This window comes from Sceloporus occidentalis, unplaced genomic scaffold (genome assembly GCF_023333645.1).
Source record: "Sceloporus occidentalis isolate IW3139 unplaced genomic scaffold, rSceOcc1.0.p SCAF_2, whole genome shotgun sequence".
Lineage (NCBI taxonomy): Eukaryota > Metazoa > Chordata > Lepidosauria > Squamata > Phrynosomatidae > Sceloporus > Sceloporus occidentalis.
The window spans coordinates 113,089,256-113,105,992 of record NW_028316982.1 but is presented as its reverse complement, the minus strand read 5'-3'; the positions used below and the strand labels follow the sequence as shown (position 1 = coordinate 113,105,992).

The window sequence follows — 16,737 nt, the reverse complement described above, 5'->3', positions numbered from 1 at the left end:
CAAACAATTATTGTTAATGGAGTTTATTTTTATTTTTTAATTAATTTATTTATTTGTAACAAATGGAGTAATAATCTCCTGAACTTTGGTTTTGTTAGTTTATGTGAAACTGGCAAAACAATAATAAATAAGTAAATAAAACTAGAAGAAATAATCAATATTAGTAACAAAGAAAATTATATTTTCTTTTCATGGTATCAAAGAGACATAAATCAACCATTCCCATAAAAATAATTGGAGGGGTATGTGTGTGGAAGGGAGGAGATTCAATTAATAGACATAAAATTTAATCAGATTCATTTCCTGATCTCTGGGCTGAACCAAAAGAACGGGATAATGGACAGTAGGCTTGACAAAGACTGTGAGCTTTCCCCCTTAAAAACTATTAAACACCAGATGAAAGACCCCTGTTTGCCTGGTTTGTTGCTCAAACTCTGTGACTGAGTTCAAGAGACTAAATATTGCTATAGAGAGAGACCCTGGATGTTAGCTCCTTCCTGAGGCAAGTATCTGACTCACTTTGCAACCCAACCCCTGTAATAATGAGACCAGACACAAGATATATGGGGTAAAACAGGGCCATTTATTGACCTATTTATTAAATTCTTAATGGAGCTGCAGCTAATACGTTATCCAAAACCAAGTACGGGAGAAGCTGCATCTTGTGTCTTACCACAGACTACCTCTGTGGTTTATCAAGGATGATCACACCTGAGCCCTCAACGACAATCCAAATATTGGGTTGTTCATTGGCCGCTCGCACAAGGAAGTCTGACCAGAAAGCCCCCCTTCCTAATCTGCAAACATTATAGTTGAGGTATTCCTTTAAGACAGACCTGAGGACCATTTCTTTCTGCCACCCCCCAGGTCGCAAGGCCTGTAAAGATGTTTCCAGAAATGTCACTTCCATCCAAACAGTGTCCAAGGTGCTCGCCGAGATCCAATCCAAAATTCATGCCACAGATATGGGCAAGCGTTTGCTTAGCCCTTATCTCCCACTGAGCACCTCTTTAAGACCATTTTGCAGATCTGTTAAGAATATATTGTTTCCTATGTCAGACAGGTGAATGCAGTCAGTACTGTAGAGCTCAGGTCTTTGAAAGACAATTTGGGGATGGGGCGAATAATGGCATAGCTCAACCTCAAGGACTCTCTGAATTTCTCTGTTAGCCAGCCGTCTGGCCTTGTTGATTGCAACTGGGTCACCATCACACCTCCCCTCCCGTTGAGTGGCCAGGACTGCTAGATAAGGCGGAAATCATGCAGCACCTGCTAGATCAACACCTTACCCTTCACCAATCCTAAATCATTTCCTCCCAGGTGAACAATCAAAACCATGACGCTCCTTAAACATCAATGGCCACAAGCCATGTCAATGCAAACCTTGCTTGCTTATCCAGTGGAGACAGGAAACCTCATCCAGGTCCAAGTAGGTACCAAAGTGGCTTGATCTTGCATGGCAAGCAGCCCAGTAGACCCTGCTGTGACCACACAGCAGTATTCTCACTCTCGATGGGCCAGGGCAGGGATCTGAAAAACATAAACTGCCTAAGAGCCTGTATAGGACGAATGTCCAAGTCAGAACAAGGATGAAGATGAATCTTGGAACCCTTGCTATGCTGGTCAGTCTTAGAAGACCTAACTAAGATCGTGACTGACTGACCGATAAAATTGATGTTAGAATAAAGCAAGGCTCTATTTGATCTATCTTGTTTAGATGATAACACTAACTCACTAATATGCAGCGCACCAAAAATGTGGTTAATGCCACAGCATGGAACAAAAGGGCTTTGTATGGTGACATGCAAATATCAGTCCATATAGACTGAAGAACCTTAAGAATGTCAGGTGACAAAGGTGCCCTGGTATCTTTAACCTGGCTCCTTTCCCTGGACCATCCCTCCAAGACTTTTTTAACCCTGAAATCACTAGTGTTATCTTGAGCTCCCTGCACTTTGGACCAAAATACCATGGCGTCACACTGCTCTGGGGGCGGAGGCAGAGTATGCATCATGTAGACGTTATGCCCTGATTTTGCCCCCAAGCCAGCCCAAACTGCCACTCTGCACAGCCCCTTACTGTTTTTGACAGATTCCATGGATTTTAAATATAGACCTTAAATTTTTGTGCTAAATTCACTTATCCTGTTAAATCAAATTGTTTTGTAAGTTAGTATTGTAACAATTTTTTAAAAAAAGAAAATGAGTATCTTCACTTTTCCCCCCCTTAAAAATCAGTCTGGATGCAACCTATATCAGTGCTATTATATATATGGGCTGATAGCACAGATAATGAAATGAAATAGCAAAGAATCCTGAAGCCTCTGTTAGAATTAAATTTATATGCTTGAGCTTTAGTCACAGCTCAAAAACTCATTATAAGCCAATAAAGTTCAAATATTATATCAGTAGCTCATAATTTAAAGTCAGTGGTTGATGTGCAAGATAGTTGAGGTCAGTATAATACTGAAGTGCTTAAACCATTCTGTAAGAGATATTTCATTAGTCTCCAAGAACAATCTTGCCCACTATCAGTGTAGTGTGCATGATGGACCACAAGTATCAGCAGATTATTGCTAAATACTTAAACATTCACATTGCTTTTAAATTTCCATGAAGAATATTATTTTGGTAGGCACATCTGGCTATTTGAGTATGTCTCAAATATAGGGAGGCCAATAAAAGCCTTGTACTACAGGGTCAATAGTTTTCTCTGTAATTCAGTACACTAATCCTAGGTATGTGGAAGTCCAACTAATTGTTGGACAGTAGCATGAATGGTTCTGGTTTTGTTCCTATCTCCCTTTTCTTTTGCGTCTCGTCTTTCATAAACTGCTTGAAATATTTCATTTGTCATCCACTGTTTCTTCTCCTTCCTTTTGAAAAAGTTATCATTTTTCTACATTCCTCTTTGATTATGTCCCTGACTTCTGTCCATAGTTCTTCTGGGTCCCAGTCAACTAGACTTAATAGTGCAAATCTGTTTTTCACACTTTACTTGAATTCTGTTGGAATGTTTTCCAGATCATAGTTTGCTGTGGTTTTTGATTTGACATTCTTCTTCAGCTTTATCCTTATTCTGGATATTATTAGTTTGTGGTCTGTACCCCAGTCTGCTCTCATTTTTGCCACAAGAATGGAGCTTCTTCATCTTCTGTTCCCCATTTCCCCTGTGCCATCCCCTTGTCTGTTGTGACTTTAGATTGTAAGCCTGAGGGCTTATATTTGTAAGCTTCTCTGAGACCATTTATGAAGACTGGGGTATAAATACAGCAAATAAATAAATAGCTACAAAAAGTTAATACATTACAATTAAGATCATTACCTGTAACATGTTACTTCCAAATGTTGGTTTCTCTGCAAACTGCTGCTTAATTGTTCCAACATGCATTTGGCATACTCACTAAAGAAGTGGATGCCTGGACAGGTTCAAGCCAAAGGAACTGGTTGAACATGGCAAAATACAAACAATTGCAGTTGCCAGGTAGCAAAAATCAGCATGGCAACAGGAAAATGAGGTCATAATGGAACTGTTACTGGATAGCAGTAGGCTGTTACAGATACGGGGGAAATTCCATGAAGTCTGGACCTATAAATGTGATTTTTCAGTTAGGTAAGATGGAGAATTTTGTTTCAGTTCATTTTAAAAAGAATTTACCAAAAATCACAAATGTCTTAGTATTTAAATTACAAGGAATATAAGAAACTGATAGATTGATCCATCCAAGCCAAAAGTGTTGAAAACTTATGTATGCAATGTCTGGGCTTGACTCTCTACATATATGATTATGTATGTATATATATTCTGCTACATATATGATTATGTACATATGATAATGCTGAATTAGTATTATCATCTCTCCTTTGACAGGTTCCTCATTTTAAACATCTGCACAAAAAGCAGGGACATTGTGAGGTAGTGGTATCTACAAGGCTCAGAAAAGGCAGCAAAAAGGCTGGATATAAATCCAGAGGGGAAGGAGAAGTGGGAGGAAAGGGAATAGGACGAGGAGATGATGATGGAGTGGGGAAAAGTAGAAGAGAAGGAGAGGAGGAGGAAGAGGAAATAACACAATTACAAAGAGTCACACTGCTTGGAACATGCCATGTTATTCAATGTTATCACTCTGATCCATAGATTCTTGGATATAATCTGAATTAGTATAAATTAAAACCATAGTCACCAACCCCCCGATAGACTCCTAAACCAGGTTAATAGTAATTAGTAGTGGTGGTTGTAGTGGTAGTAGTTGCAAGGGTGGTGGTGGTGGTGGTGGTTGTGATGATGATGATGATGTAATCTTTTCAGGGACTAGCTGAACCCATTCATTTTATATGACATGGCTGAGGCATCATTTTGTTCCAGCTTTGTTTTCAAAGCATTTACCATTCCATATTTTGAATGAAAATACATTTGTTTGTTGAAAGTTAATGTATGAAAAAGCAAAAATGGACAGATGTTCCCATCTGGGGCCTTACTAAATAATCATATAGTTGAGAGTGTGCTTAAAAGGTTCAACTGTTGATCTGAAAGACACTAATTTGAATTAGTCTCTTTGGGGCTCTTCAGACTGGTCATTAAGGCCAGTCTGGGGGCAGAGTCAGGGTGTCACATCCACATGATGCCCCCAAGGATGCCATGAGACCGCGCACCACTCCATATGTCTCCACATGACATGTGGCATCACAGTGCTCCTCCAGCGCTGCATCCCCATGATGTAGCACTGAAAGAGTGCTGTATAGCCACGACGCTGCAGCTATAATGACCTTTCAAAGGCACAAAAAGGAATTGCTTTTTGTGGTTCCCTTTTTTGCCCTGGAAAAGCTGGATCAGGGCCACGGCATGCAGTTGCCGCAGCCCCAATCTGGCTAGGAAAGGAACAGCATTGTGCCGTTCCATAGGGGCTTCCATGAACTTAATAGATCCTCCACATTTTTAAATACAGTAGATCGTTTATAGGAAGGTAAGGAGGACTCCTTCTCAGTCTTGATCTTTCAAGGACCACTTTTTATGCAGTGTGGGATATTTGTTGGTGCATAATTCAATTCAGCAGTGAGTTGTTAATCAAGGAATGGGTGGAGTTTAGGCAGGGACAGTTGAGAAATGAAATTGTATCAGCATGTTTGCACTGTTGTTTTGTAAAATTCTGAAAGATGGTTATTATAAGAGATACCTATGCGTGCGCGCACACACACACACACATACACACCTGTTCTTTAGCCAATTTTAAAAGGTTACATTTCAACAATTTGCCAAAAAGTGTTCATTAAGTTCCATGGTCTGTGAGTGAGAAGTGATATTATAGGAATGAGGAAGGTAACAATAATATACACAGGAACCAAAACATTTCATTGTAAGTCTGTCGTATTGAAACGTTTTCTTTGAATAACCTGTTTTGCTTCATATGACAGTCCAGACAGACTGATTATTTGGGCAATGATGTAATAGTAAGTTTTGAAGTGAAGACTCTAAGGTCATCATTCTTTACTTAACTTGCTCTCTTCACATTTTAAATATATATATATATATATATATATATATATATATATATATATATTCATTTTTAAAAAATATTTCTGTATTTACTCCCAGCCCACAAGGGCTCCAGAGGCAATGCACAATTAAAAACCAATTAAAGCAGTACAAAGATGAATACATTCTTAAAACACATTAAAATACTCTTTTAAAACTCCGAAGAGGTGTCTTAAAAAACAACCCTAGGATCCAGTTTTAAAATAGCAATTTCTAACATTGAAATATTAAAAGAGATCAGCCCAGCCTGTTTTATTTGTCCTTGTTCCAAAACCTAGTTTTAAAGAGAGTTGAGGTCAAATTGTAAGTAATTCATAGTTAAAGTGGAGTTAATCTATGCTTGCAGAAAAGTTGTATATTGTGTATCTTGCTAGATACTTCAGTTTTCAGTGGGAGACCAATCATATATCTGAATGTTCTTCCTCCATTTCAAAGCAACTTTCCTTCACATGTAATTTGTTTATTAATATGTGTCTATCCTCCAAGTTGGTATATATGACTATGTTCCTCCCCACATTGTCCTCAAAGCAGCCATATGATATAAATAGACTGAGATAAACATGCTAGATGAGACTTCTCTCTGACATTCTAGTTGTCTGTATATACAGAGGATGGCTATTTATATGTCAATGAGATAGTGTGTGTGAAATAAATTTTCAGTTGGATAATTCTTGTGTCAGACAGAAAGGAATGATGCTGTATTAAATTGAAAATAAACATGGGTTTCATACATTCTTTTAGTGTTTTTTAAAGATAGGAAGAGGTTGCAGCAATTTAGTGAGGTATGGAGCCATGGGATAACTACAATTCTGTGTCACATGTGAAGAAGCTTTAAATGTCTTCTAAAAATGTAAGAGGGAAATCCTATTGTTAGTTCTAACTAGAATAGACCCACTGAATCAATGAGACTTTAGCAAGTCAACAGGTAGGTCCAAAATAGATGGGCCAAAAAAAAAGCAGCTTCCAGCCACTTCAGGGGTATGGCGTTTAGATGGCGTATGCCCCCAAAGTGTCTGGAAGCTGCTTCAAGATTGTGCTTATGAAACAAGAACAGGACCTTTTAGGAGTGGATTTAATTTGCTCCTGCAGCAGCCCATTTGGGACTGTGGTGGTGGCCCGCTTTGGAAGCAGGCAGTTGTGGTCACTGTGCTCCTGGTGTGATTGGTACAGGAACAGCCTGAGGCCACTCCTTCCAAGCCATGTGCTTCGGCCCTTAGATAAGTTCAGTTGACTCAATAAATGTTGTCTAGATGGGAACTAACAATTCGCTTTCAGCTTTCCTGAGCCAGGAATGAGTATAATGTCTCACTTTTTATGCTGATAGTTGGAGTGCTATAATTATTTATTATTTTTAATAAATTGTCTTATATTGTTTTATTGTGTATACATTTTATATGGTTTTATGTCAGTTTATTCAATATTTTTATTTGAGATGTTATTATTATGTGCTACAGTGGTAACGCTATTGCCACAATCAGAAATGCCACCTAAAATCCACTTAAAAAGCCAGCACACTGCACTTACAGAAGGAGTTCTGAGCTGAAGGAGGATGTATCCATCCTCCTTGTGCAAGTGAGTGACATTGTAACAATAGGTTTTGACAAGACAGCTGCATTATCACAGCTACATCTCCCATGCAATGGAACATGCAACATAGATCTTTGCCATGTTATAATGAATAAATGAGACAAACTTTTTTTTTGGGGGGGGGAGTGTCTTTCACATTACAACTATAGCAAGATGATTCTGCTTTAACTGCAGTGACATCCTATGGAATTCTGATGTTTTTAGTTTGGTGAGGCACTACAGGAGTTCTCTGGCTGAGAATTCACAATGCTTCTCCTTGAACTACACATCCCAAAATTTTGTAGGATGTTGCTACAGCAGTTAAATTAGGATCATAACATTAGTGAAAGAAATTCTGCTTGGAACAGTCAGGGGCATTCATTAGAAAAGCAGCACTGACAGCACCTCCCTGTCATGTGTGCATTTGATTGCACTTCTAAACGTGCCGCCATGGACTGTGGAATTATTCTCAGTCTGCTGGATTTCTGTGTGACAAGTAAAAGATTATTTTCTTAAACCTTTCCCATTCAAAGTGGGCATGACATTTTACTTTTAATGGCATTAAAAATTCTTTATGAAATATTGCTAACTCAAATCCTTTTTTTAAAACGATCGAAAAACATTTTACATGCAAAATTTAAAAAAGGGACAACATTGTGATTGTTTCTATAAAAAAACTTTTCATGAAAAAAATTACTTAGGTTTTTTGTTTGTTTTTTGAGAAGGAGGGTGGTTTTCAGTTTTGTGCTAACAGTGCAGGAAAAGTCTGTATTTGTTCATGGTGCTTTTCTGCCTCCTAAAGACTTTTTATTCAGTATAAGGAGGCCACATTCCTTTGTGCATGTTTGAACAAACAAGGTACAGTGCATCCCTATACATGAATCTCTCAATCAGATCAATATTCACTTAGACTATCCACCCATGCTTTTGAATTTTTACAGTTTCTTTTACAATTTGTCAGTCTTATGTTAACAGGTAACAATATATTCTAGCAGATTTTCCTGTTAAGCAATGGATTAAGGAAGCACTTGATGTTTAAAATATACTATATTGAAAATTGCTGTTTAATTTATACAGTACTCTAAATTGTTTATTAATTGTCCAGTCACCTTTCTTACATTACCTAGGATTATTTCTCTTACTTTTGATTTCCACTCTAACTCTTTCTTTTAAATGAATTACATGACACATTTATAAAGAATGTTGTTTTGAAAAATAAAAAATCAGCTCCTAGGAAGGTAAAGGACTCTGTAGTGGAGTATGGCAACCCTCTGGCTTTCATCAATCTCTATCCAATTGGAAGCGTTTCTTTTTGGTTTGATTTTGTTCCCTTTCTCCCCCTTCAGTACTATAAATATTTCAGTGTTTTATGTTGTTTGTATGCCAGGAATCCAGGGAACAAGGTGGAGATTAGGGACAAGAATTCCATATAGTTAGAAAGGAAAACAACCACTATCTTGTATTTTAAAGCAGGAAAATGAAATGATTGAATTTCAGGGATACCCATAAAAAGTAATAAGTGATATAGTGGGTTTAAGAAGTAGATTCCAGCTCTCTCGGTTTTTGTCTCCTTGACATTATTTAAATATCTGACTGAAGAGTAGATACAGTGGGACATTCTCGTCCTCAGGGGTTTGGTCCGCCCAACACAAATAGGGAACAATATAAAACCTCATGCCCATTTTAGTCAACAGGTGATGATATGTGTGCTCCCATATCAGTGTGCCCACAGGAGTGCACTACCATTGGCTAATATGGGGTGGGATGATCTACAGGAGCTCCAGGCCATGGATGGCTACAGGCTCACTGTAATTATCACCTAGACTGAATGTCTTTGGTTTTCATCATAAATTTCTCATCAGTCCACTGGAACTGTTTGAAGAGAATCTTGTGAGAACTTTATTTCTTGAAAAGGCATTTTGAAGACTAAAGGTTTTGATGAGTAGCTGAGGGTGGGATTGTGCTTTAGTAGTAGACTGCTTCCTAAAATGGCATTCCCTTGTAAATTGTGGGGCCAATCACTCTATGACAGTATGGAATAATCACACCACAGGTTCCCCTGCCCACAGATAAATGTGGGGTGCAAATACACACATTGTGAAGGTACCTTATAATGCAGTGAGCCCTATTAGTCATGAAGGGAAAGTAGGGGCAAAGTCAATACAGCAATATTGTTTCAGACAGCAGATCAATAAATCTTGGAGCACAAAGCCAATTATTCATGACCAAAGGCCATACACCACACACCACCTGTACTTGGTAAGAACAGTGTGGCATATTAATTCACACATTTCAAAACATCTCCATATTATCAGATGTTGCTGTTTAATGTTGCCATAATTCTCAATTTTACTGTCCACAGAGAGCGAAGAGGTTTACCAGCGGCAGGTGCTGTCTATATCCTGTATCGTCTTTGGCATAGTCATAGTGGGCATGATCTGTGCAGCGTTCTACTTCAAAACAAAGTAAGAGCCTTTGTCTAGTCTCTGTCCTGTCCTTCTATATGCCTTTTTCAGTTCTTTAGTGCTCTCTCTCCATTGTTTACTTAATTCATTATTATGAAGCAAGAGGAAATAGCAAGGGCCTTTCCATACATATTCTTTCCTTCTGAGTAAATGTGCTGCAGGACATGTAAGTAAACAACAAATATCACTGGCATCTCCATTATTAAGGCATGTACCATTGTTTCACTGGCTGGTTGTTATTGTTATTGTTGTTTTCATTGTGTTTTGTTTTCTATTATTAGCTCTACTTATATGCTGTTTTTCCTCCAAAACAAAGACTTGAGGCAGCTTACAAATTAAACTCTAGAGTTGAAACATGAATATTAAAATGGATTAATATTCAATATTAAACAATATTTTTAAAAAACTATTATATCTTAGGCTGTATCCTAATATATTGTTCTTTAGTATTTTTAACATTATGGCTGTATCTGCACTGCAGAAATAATTTGGTCTAACACAACTTTAACTGCCATGGCTCAAGTCCATGAAATTCTGGGAATGGTAGTTTGCTGTGGCACCAGAGTAGAGCTCTGATGCTGCAACAAACTATCATTCCCAGAATTCCATAGCCTTGAGCCATGGCAAATTATTTTTGTAGTGTGAATGCAGCCATAGTGTTAAAAATACTAAAGAGCAATATAATGTAATGTAATGTAATATAACTCTCCCATTAACACTCTGGCTACAGTTCTTTGTACCAAATGCAGTCTTCAAACATGGCAGATATGTGTTACATCAGGTTGACATACAGCAGCACAAATGAAAAGGAAGAGCTTGAAATTATTGCTTTTCCTACTCCCATCTATAGATAATAAGAGTGCATATATTACTATAAGATTTCCATATCTGACTAAGGTGGATTTAAGTTGAACAATGTTAAACATCCTGGAAACAATTTTGTAACATATGCAATAAAAATAAAAATAAGCACGCCTTGACCTTCTTATCTGACTGAACTACCATAATCTTTGACCATTGGCCTCACTGGAAGCTGGAATCAACAATGTAATGGTCACAACCTAGGCCGGTTGTCAGATGCATCCCAACAACCCACTTGACTGATGGACACCACACTCTCTGCCTCAGCCGAGAGATATCACACCCACAGCTCAATCACTAGCTGTCAGGTGTGACACTCACAACCTATCCAGTTGTCAAGCATATGTGGGTTTGCATATGGAACTGATGAAATAATCAGGGTTGTTTAGAAAAATGAGATAGAAAGGAATAAAAGCATAGAATCACAATTCTACCCTCCAGTTCCCAACAAGTTAGTATAAAGAACAAAGGGAAGGAAGAACAAAGAAAGACAAGCACACACTTTAGCTTCCTACAAGATAACCTGTCAAGAGGAGGAATACCAGACACCCACCATCTCTGCCCTGTGGCAGGCAATGGCTGAGACCCACACATACACATTGTCCATGCAGGGCTTGTCTGCAAGGCAAAAATCCTTTGTCTGCTAGCATCTTATATACTGTTGTCAAAATCTGGCTGCTAGCAAGAAAAAACAAACTTCCTTGGAAAAAGAGAAAGAGAGAAAATACTTAAGTGTTGTTACAGTCCAGCAGGAAATATTTCTATAGGGCCAGGGAAGATATTACTTTCATGGTATGGTGAGAAACTATTAAAATGTATAATAAAGAATGATATTAAGATGCAATTTTGTTGGTGCTGTTACATGTGCAGAGTGGAGGTTTGACCATTCCCTCCTCAGCCATGTTCTCATCAAAGTCCTCTTTCCTCACAATTGATGTGTTAGCATCAATGAAAGATCTTTCCCCCAGTGCTAAGTGTTTCATATGCAGGGGAGATTTTTAAATAAGATCATGGACTAATCTATACTAGGAGCAAAAGTCTGAATGGACACCTGCCACTCCTGCCTCTGCCCCTGCCCCTGAACCAGCCCGCGTGCCCTTTTCTCTTCAGGGACATTGGGTACATTGTCTACACTTACACAATTATCGTGGATTTCCTGGGTACTCCACTGCTACTGCTCCTGCTGCTGCCTCCACCACCAGCAGCAGGACTGGCACTTCCAGCCCCACTGTCCCAATTGCTGTCCTTGCCACCACCACCTTTCAAACCATTTTAATGTCTAGGACAGTTCCTGGCCCGAATTATAAAGTTTTCCCCTTCATACCCCCCTCTGCACTGGCTCTGCTGATACCCCTGGCACTCTGAGGCAAATTAGGTGCCCAGCATTGCTGCCGATGGAGGAGAGAAAAAATCTCCATGTTTTCCAGAGTTTTAAAACTCTGCTATAGGCTAAGATATCTCGAATCTGGGATGGCTATGGCCATATATTGTGTGGCCTTATTGTCCCAGATTCAGGGGAGGGAGTATTTTTTAAGTTTTTAAAAGCAGTGTAGACAAGCCATACATCTGGGAAATGTCTCAATACCAATGAAATTAAGTCACCCACTAAATTAAATTCCCCTTCAAGTTGTCATTAGAACTGGGATTTGGAGACATGGTGGCTCAGTGGTTAAGATGCTAACTCTGACAATCACAAGGTTGGCAGTCAGCAATTCAAGACCCATGTGCCACATGATGGAGTGAGCTCTTGTCCCCAGTCTCAGCTTCTGCCAACCTAGCAGTTTGAAAGCATGCAAAAGTGAAAGTAGACAAATAGGTACCATTTCAGTAGGAAGGTAACAGTGTTCCATGCAGTCATGGCCATGGAGTCATCTCTGGCAATGCTGGCTACCTTGGCTAAATATGAGCTCACAGATAAGAAAGAGGGGCTTGCTCTCTGAAATAAATAAAGTGTGAAGGCAATTTCCCAATATAGATATATATGTATGTATGTGCTGGCTATTGGCCATAATAAAAGTACATACACACACACACGAACCAGAAACATTGGCAGATTTTTCTGAAAAGAGAAAAAGAATTCAGCAAGACCAGCAAAATAATGCCTTCTGCTCACAGCAGGGACTGAAGTTTGGGAGTGATTGTTGCTAAAGGAAGAGTGAAAGAGGCAATGTTTTGTGTTTCCTTTAACTTTGGTTTATGTTTCTCTCTCTCTCTTTCTCTTTCTCTCTCTCTCTCTCTCTCTCTGAGACAGAAGGGGAGGGTAAAGAGTAGGGTCAAATTCTATACCTCCCTTAGATGTGCATATACTATTATAAAATTCTCTCTAGCTATCCCATTGATCACATTTTTGTTCTTTTCTAATTAACCATTAGGTCTTCATTGTATGTACATTATTATAGAGAATTATTCCATGTTAGGAAATCTGTATTCTTGGATGTCATCCATAAGCGCATTGTAGAACCTGAGCCTGTTCCATCCGTTCTCAGTGGTGCAATTTTGAGTGTTGTATTCTTTTTCATACTCAAAACTTTGAATGTATTCTTTTAGATCAGTTGCATATTTCATTCAACTGGTTTTACTGACTAACTAAAATCAAAGCTTGTTATGTCCCTTTCCTGCAGCAAAAGTTCGTCAACCACAAATTCTGCTCACTCTAGTTTCACGTTTCTTGAACTAGGAAGCCAATAATGAATTTGCATGCATCAATAGGTAACCAATTATGAATTAATGAAGCTAAGCCACAACAAGTGATATAAATACAGTATTGAGTTAGAATATTGGACTGTTTTATGGTCATCTGGCTTAATATCATCTGTGGAGAGCATGTGGCATATATTCATAAAATGTGAACTGCAACACTTATATATCCAAATACACTAACACTTAGTTTCAACAAAATGGTAGACATTTTGGAAGTTGAGGTTGTAGTCCTTTTACCTTCTTACGTGGAGGTAACTCCTTTTGAATTCAGTGGAGCTTAATTCTTATCTTGATTGTTCCTGAATTTTCAGTTTCTGTTGTAATTCATATATTTTTAGCATGTGCTGTTTAGCTTGGAATATATCAGTATTAAAAAGATAAGATAGTAAGTTAATATATAGTTATAAATATACATTACAGATTAACTATGTATGTATGTGCCATGCAATGTCTAAAATATAGTGCATGTTGATCATGAATATTGATACATGAATGCTGATCACTCCAGATCTCACCCAATACCATATAGCTTCTAAGTTGAAAATATGTTTTCACACATTATGGACAAATTCCAGTGAATACTGGAAATAATAGTTCACTAACTGTTAACACTTACTGGTAATTTCTTAATTTTTCAACACTAACAACATTTGTTTTGAATTACTAATTGCCACACATCATAACTTTTCAGACAATTTCTGTTCAGGCATTCACTTGAACACATGGAGGGCTAAAAATAGGACCTTAAAGACAGTGTACATAAGTCCTAAATATCCCTGATGTCTGCACAATACAAAATGTAACATGTAAAGATCTGAAGAGGACTTTTAAAGCAGTATGCAGGTACAGCACTATCATGATAGGTAGACTTTTATTATTAGGGTTTCAAATTAACTGGGTAACCATGTTCAGTTTAACAGAGTTATAAATCCTTCTTCAGTCCTTCCCACTAAGTGAGGAAAGGTTTGCGCTGTCGCTGGATGTATGAGGATATCTGAGGATGGAGCTTATATGCATGTCCCACCACATATTCTGCTTTCTACAATCAGATGCCTGAAAAAGTGCTTATGTCACACTCAAATCTTATATTCACTTATCTGTGAGCAAGCAAGTCTTTCCTCTGAATAGACATTATTCAATTGCACTAGAACTGCACAATAAAACGGTGCTAAGGACTGACTGACTAATCGAGATTCAAACTACACCTTGCAGAAAACTCCCACATTACCCTCTTTTAAGGGGAAAAAAAACCTTGTGTACCAAAAATGTAAAGCAGTTGGATGTCACTTTAACTGTTATTCTCCATCCTTCAGAATCCTGGGATTTATAGTTTTGTGAGGTGCTTAAAATTCTCTGCTGGAGAACTCAACTCCATTTACCCTTAATAAAAATGCAAGTAAAACAGCACTGAGACTAACACATACACACAAAATAAACAGCAAATACAATATAAATAACCCACTTTCAAATGAAAACCTTATACTAAGCATGCTTGTGAAGTAGAGAATCACAAAGTGTGATATGGTTGTCATAACATTCAGTAAATGGACCTTATTATTTGGAAAGGGAATCAGTGGAATTTATCGCCTTCCTGTAGAGAAGCAAAACACAGCTTGATGGGCTTTCTAAAGAGTATATTCCAAGAATAAATTGTCATACAATGTACCAGAGACTTGAAAAGCTAGAAACAATTGGTGCAATGGGATTATATTTAAAAGTCACCAATAAATTAAAAGCTTTCTTTTGATTCTTTATTTGGAAAAAAACAAACATAAACAAATTGGCCTCATGTTTTCCATTCATGCATATGTTGGCAGAAAATCTTTAAAACATGAAACAATGCCTTTTACAGGAAAATATTATATATGCAATGGTTACTGTAAAATGCCACATAGACAGCGTTATCTTTTTCAAACTCCTACTGTCGTTCACAAACAGAGACAGACAATGTTTAATCCTGATGATTCTCTCAAGGAATTCAGTTTATATGACAAATTTTACAGAGTGGCTCATAATTAAATAACACCTTTTAGGTGGTTTTGGTAAAAACATATGCTTGAAATTCCTAGTAAAGTAAGTACAGTGGACCCTTGTTATACGCTGGGGTTTGGTTCCAAGATCCCCCGTGTATAACAAAATCCGTGTATGCTCAAGTCTCATTAAATATAATGACATAGCAAAATGGTGTCCCTTATAAAAATGGAAAATCAAGGTAAATTTATACTTTTTTGGAATATTTTCAAACCATGTATGCTTGAATCCGTGCATAAAAAAATCAGTGTATAAGAAGGGCTGACTGTATTTAATCTGAATAACACATTAGACAGCCATGGTTGTTCTACTTCATAATCTAAAAAGCATCTCTAACAAAAACCACAATTGGTATTGGTAGGCTTGGGCATGGCCAGAGATATTTGTTGTGAGAAGCAAAGCACACTATGTTTGTCTGCCCCTCTACCATGTACAGAAGCCAAATGGAGTGTCAATTGAATCATGATCCAAAATTACTGGTGAAATGCAATCTCCCAATATACTTGACTAGCAGATTGGTTTAGACAGATGTGGAAGGATCATGTGGCATAAACATCTGTACACTTCAAGAGAGCAGAATTGTTGCAGAGTTCAAGAGGAACATTGCCATCAGCGAAATGAACAGTTGGGCCACACAATATACAGAAAACCTACATACAGAGACAGATACCTACACAAGAACTCCAACCATCACCCAGGACAAAAAAGAAGCACAATAAAAATACTGGTAGACCAGGCAAAAAGGATTTGTGAACCCCACTTTCTGAAAGATAAATTGAACCACCTTGTCTGGAGTCTACAGTCTAATGGTTATTCCAGCTCATACATCAGAAGGGCTGCCAGATTCAGATAAACCCATAGGAGTGAAGACAAATTACCACCCAAAGGGAAGATATTTTTACCATACATCAAAGGAGTAACAGACAGAATAGGGAAAATGGTGAGGAAACACAACCTCCAAATGATCTACAAACCAACCAAGAAAATCCAGCAAATGCTGCACCCAGCAAATAACAAGAGAAACCTTCTCATGTCTGCAGGGGTTTACTGCATACTGTGCAGCTGCAGACAAGTCTACATAGTAAACAACAAATTCAGTGTTCAAACATGAATGAAGGAACACAAGACATACTGCAGACTGGGTCAGCCAGAAACATCAGCAGTAGCAGAACATGTTATGAACCTTCCTGGGCATAAAATGCTGTCTGAAAACACTGAAATTCTAGACCATGCCAACAGCTATAGGTCAGAATGCACAGGGAAGCCATTGAAATTTATTAACACCTGGACAACTTCAACAGGAAAGAAGGAACCCTTAAAGTAAACAAAGTTTGGCTACCAGTCCTGAAAAACATCAAGACTCAGCAAATGCAAATTAAAACCACCCAGGGTGAGGGGTTTCCCAGCAGACAAAGGATCATTAATTAAATAGACACCCTGAGACCTTGCCATTCAACAACAAAACAATACACTCCACAACAAGATCAGGCCATTATTTACACTGAATGGGGCTGGAATTCTGATGGTGCATAACACTAGTAGCTGAATATTTTTCAAGACCGCGTAACATTGAGAATCGAGT

The 16,737-nt window shown here is 38.1% G+C and overlaps 1 protein-coding gene across 1 annotated transcript in view; it reads left to right on the top strand.

Moving 5' to 3' along the window:
• The window catches only part of NRG3 (neuregulin 3), a 763,610-nt gene that overhangs the window by 709,749 nt on the left and 37,124 nt on the right, over positions 1-16,737 (top strand). The window contains exon 5 of the mRNA XM_089510637.1: positions 9,461-9,563. Within this exon, the coding sequence (XP_089366763.1) occupies positions 9,461-9,563 (103 nt within the window). The remainder of the gene's footprint in view (positions 1-9,460; positions 9,564-16,737) is intronic.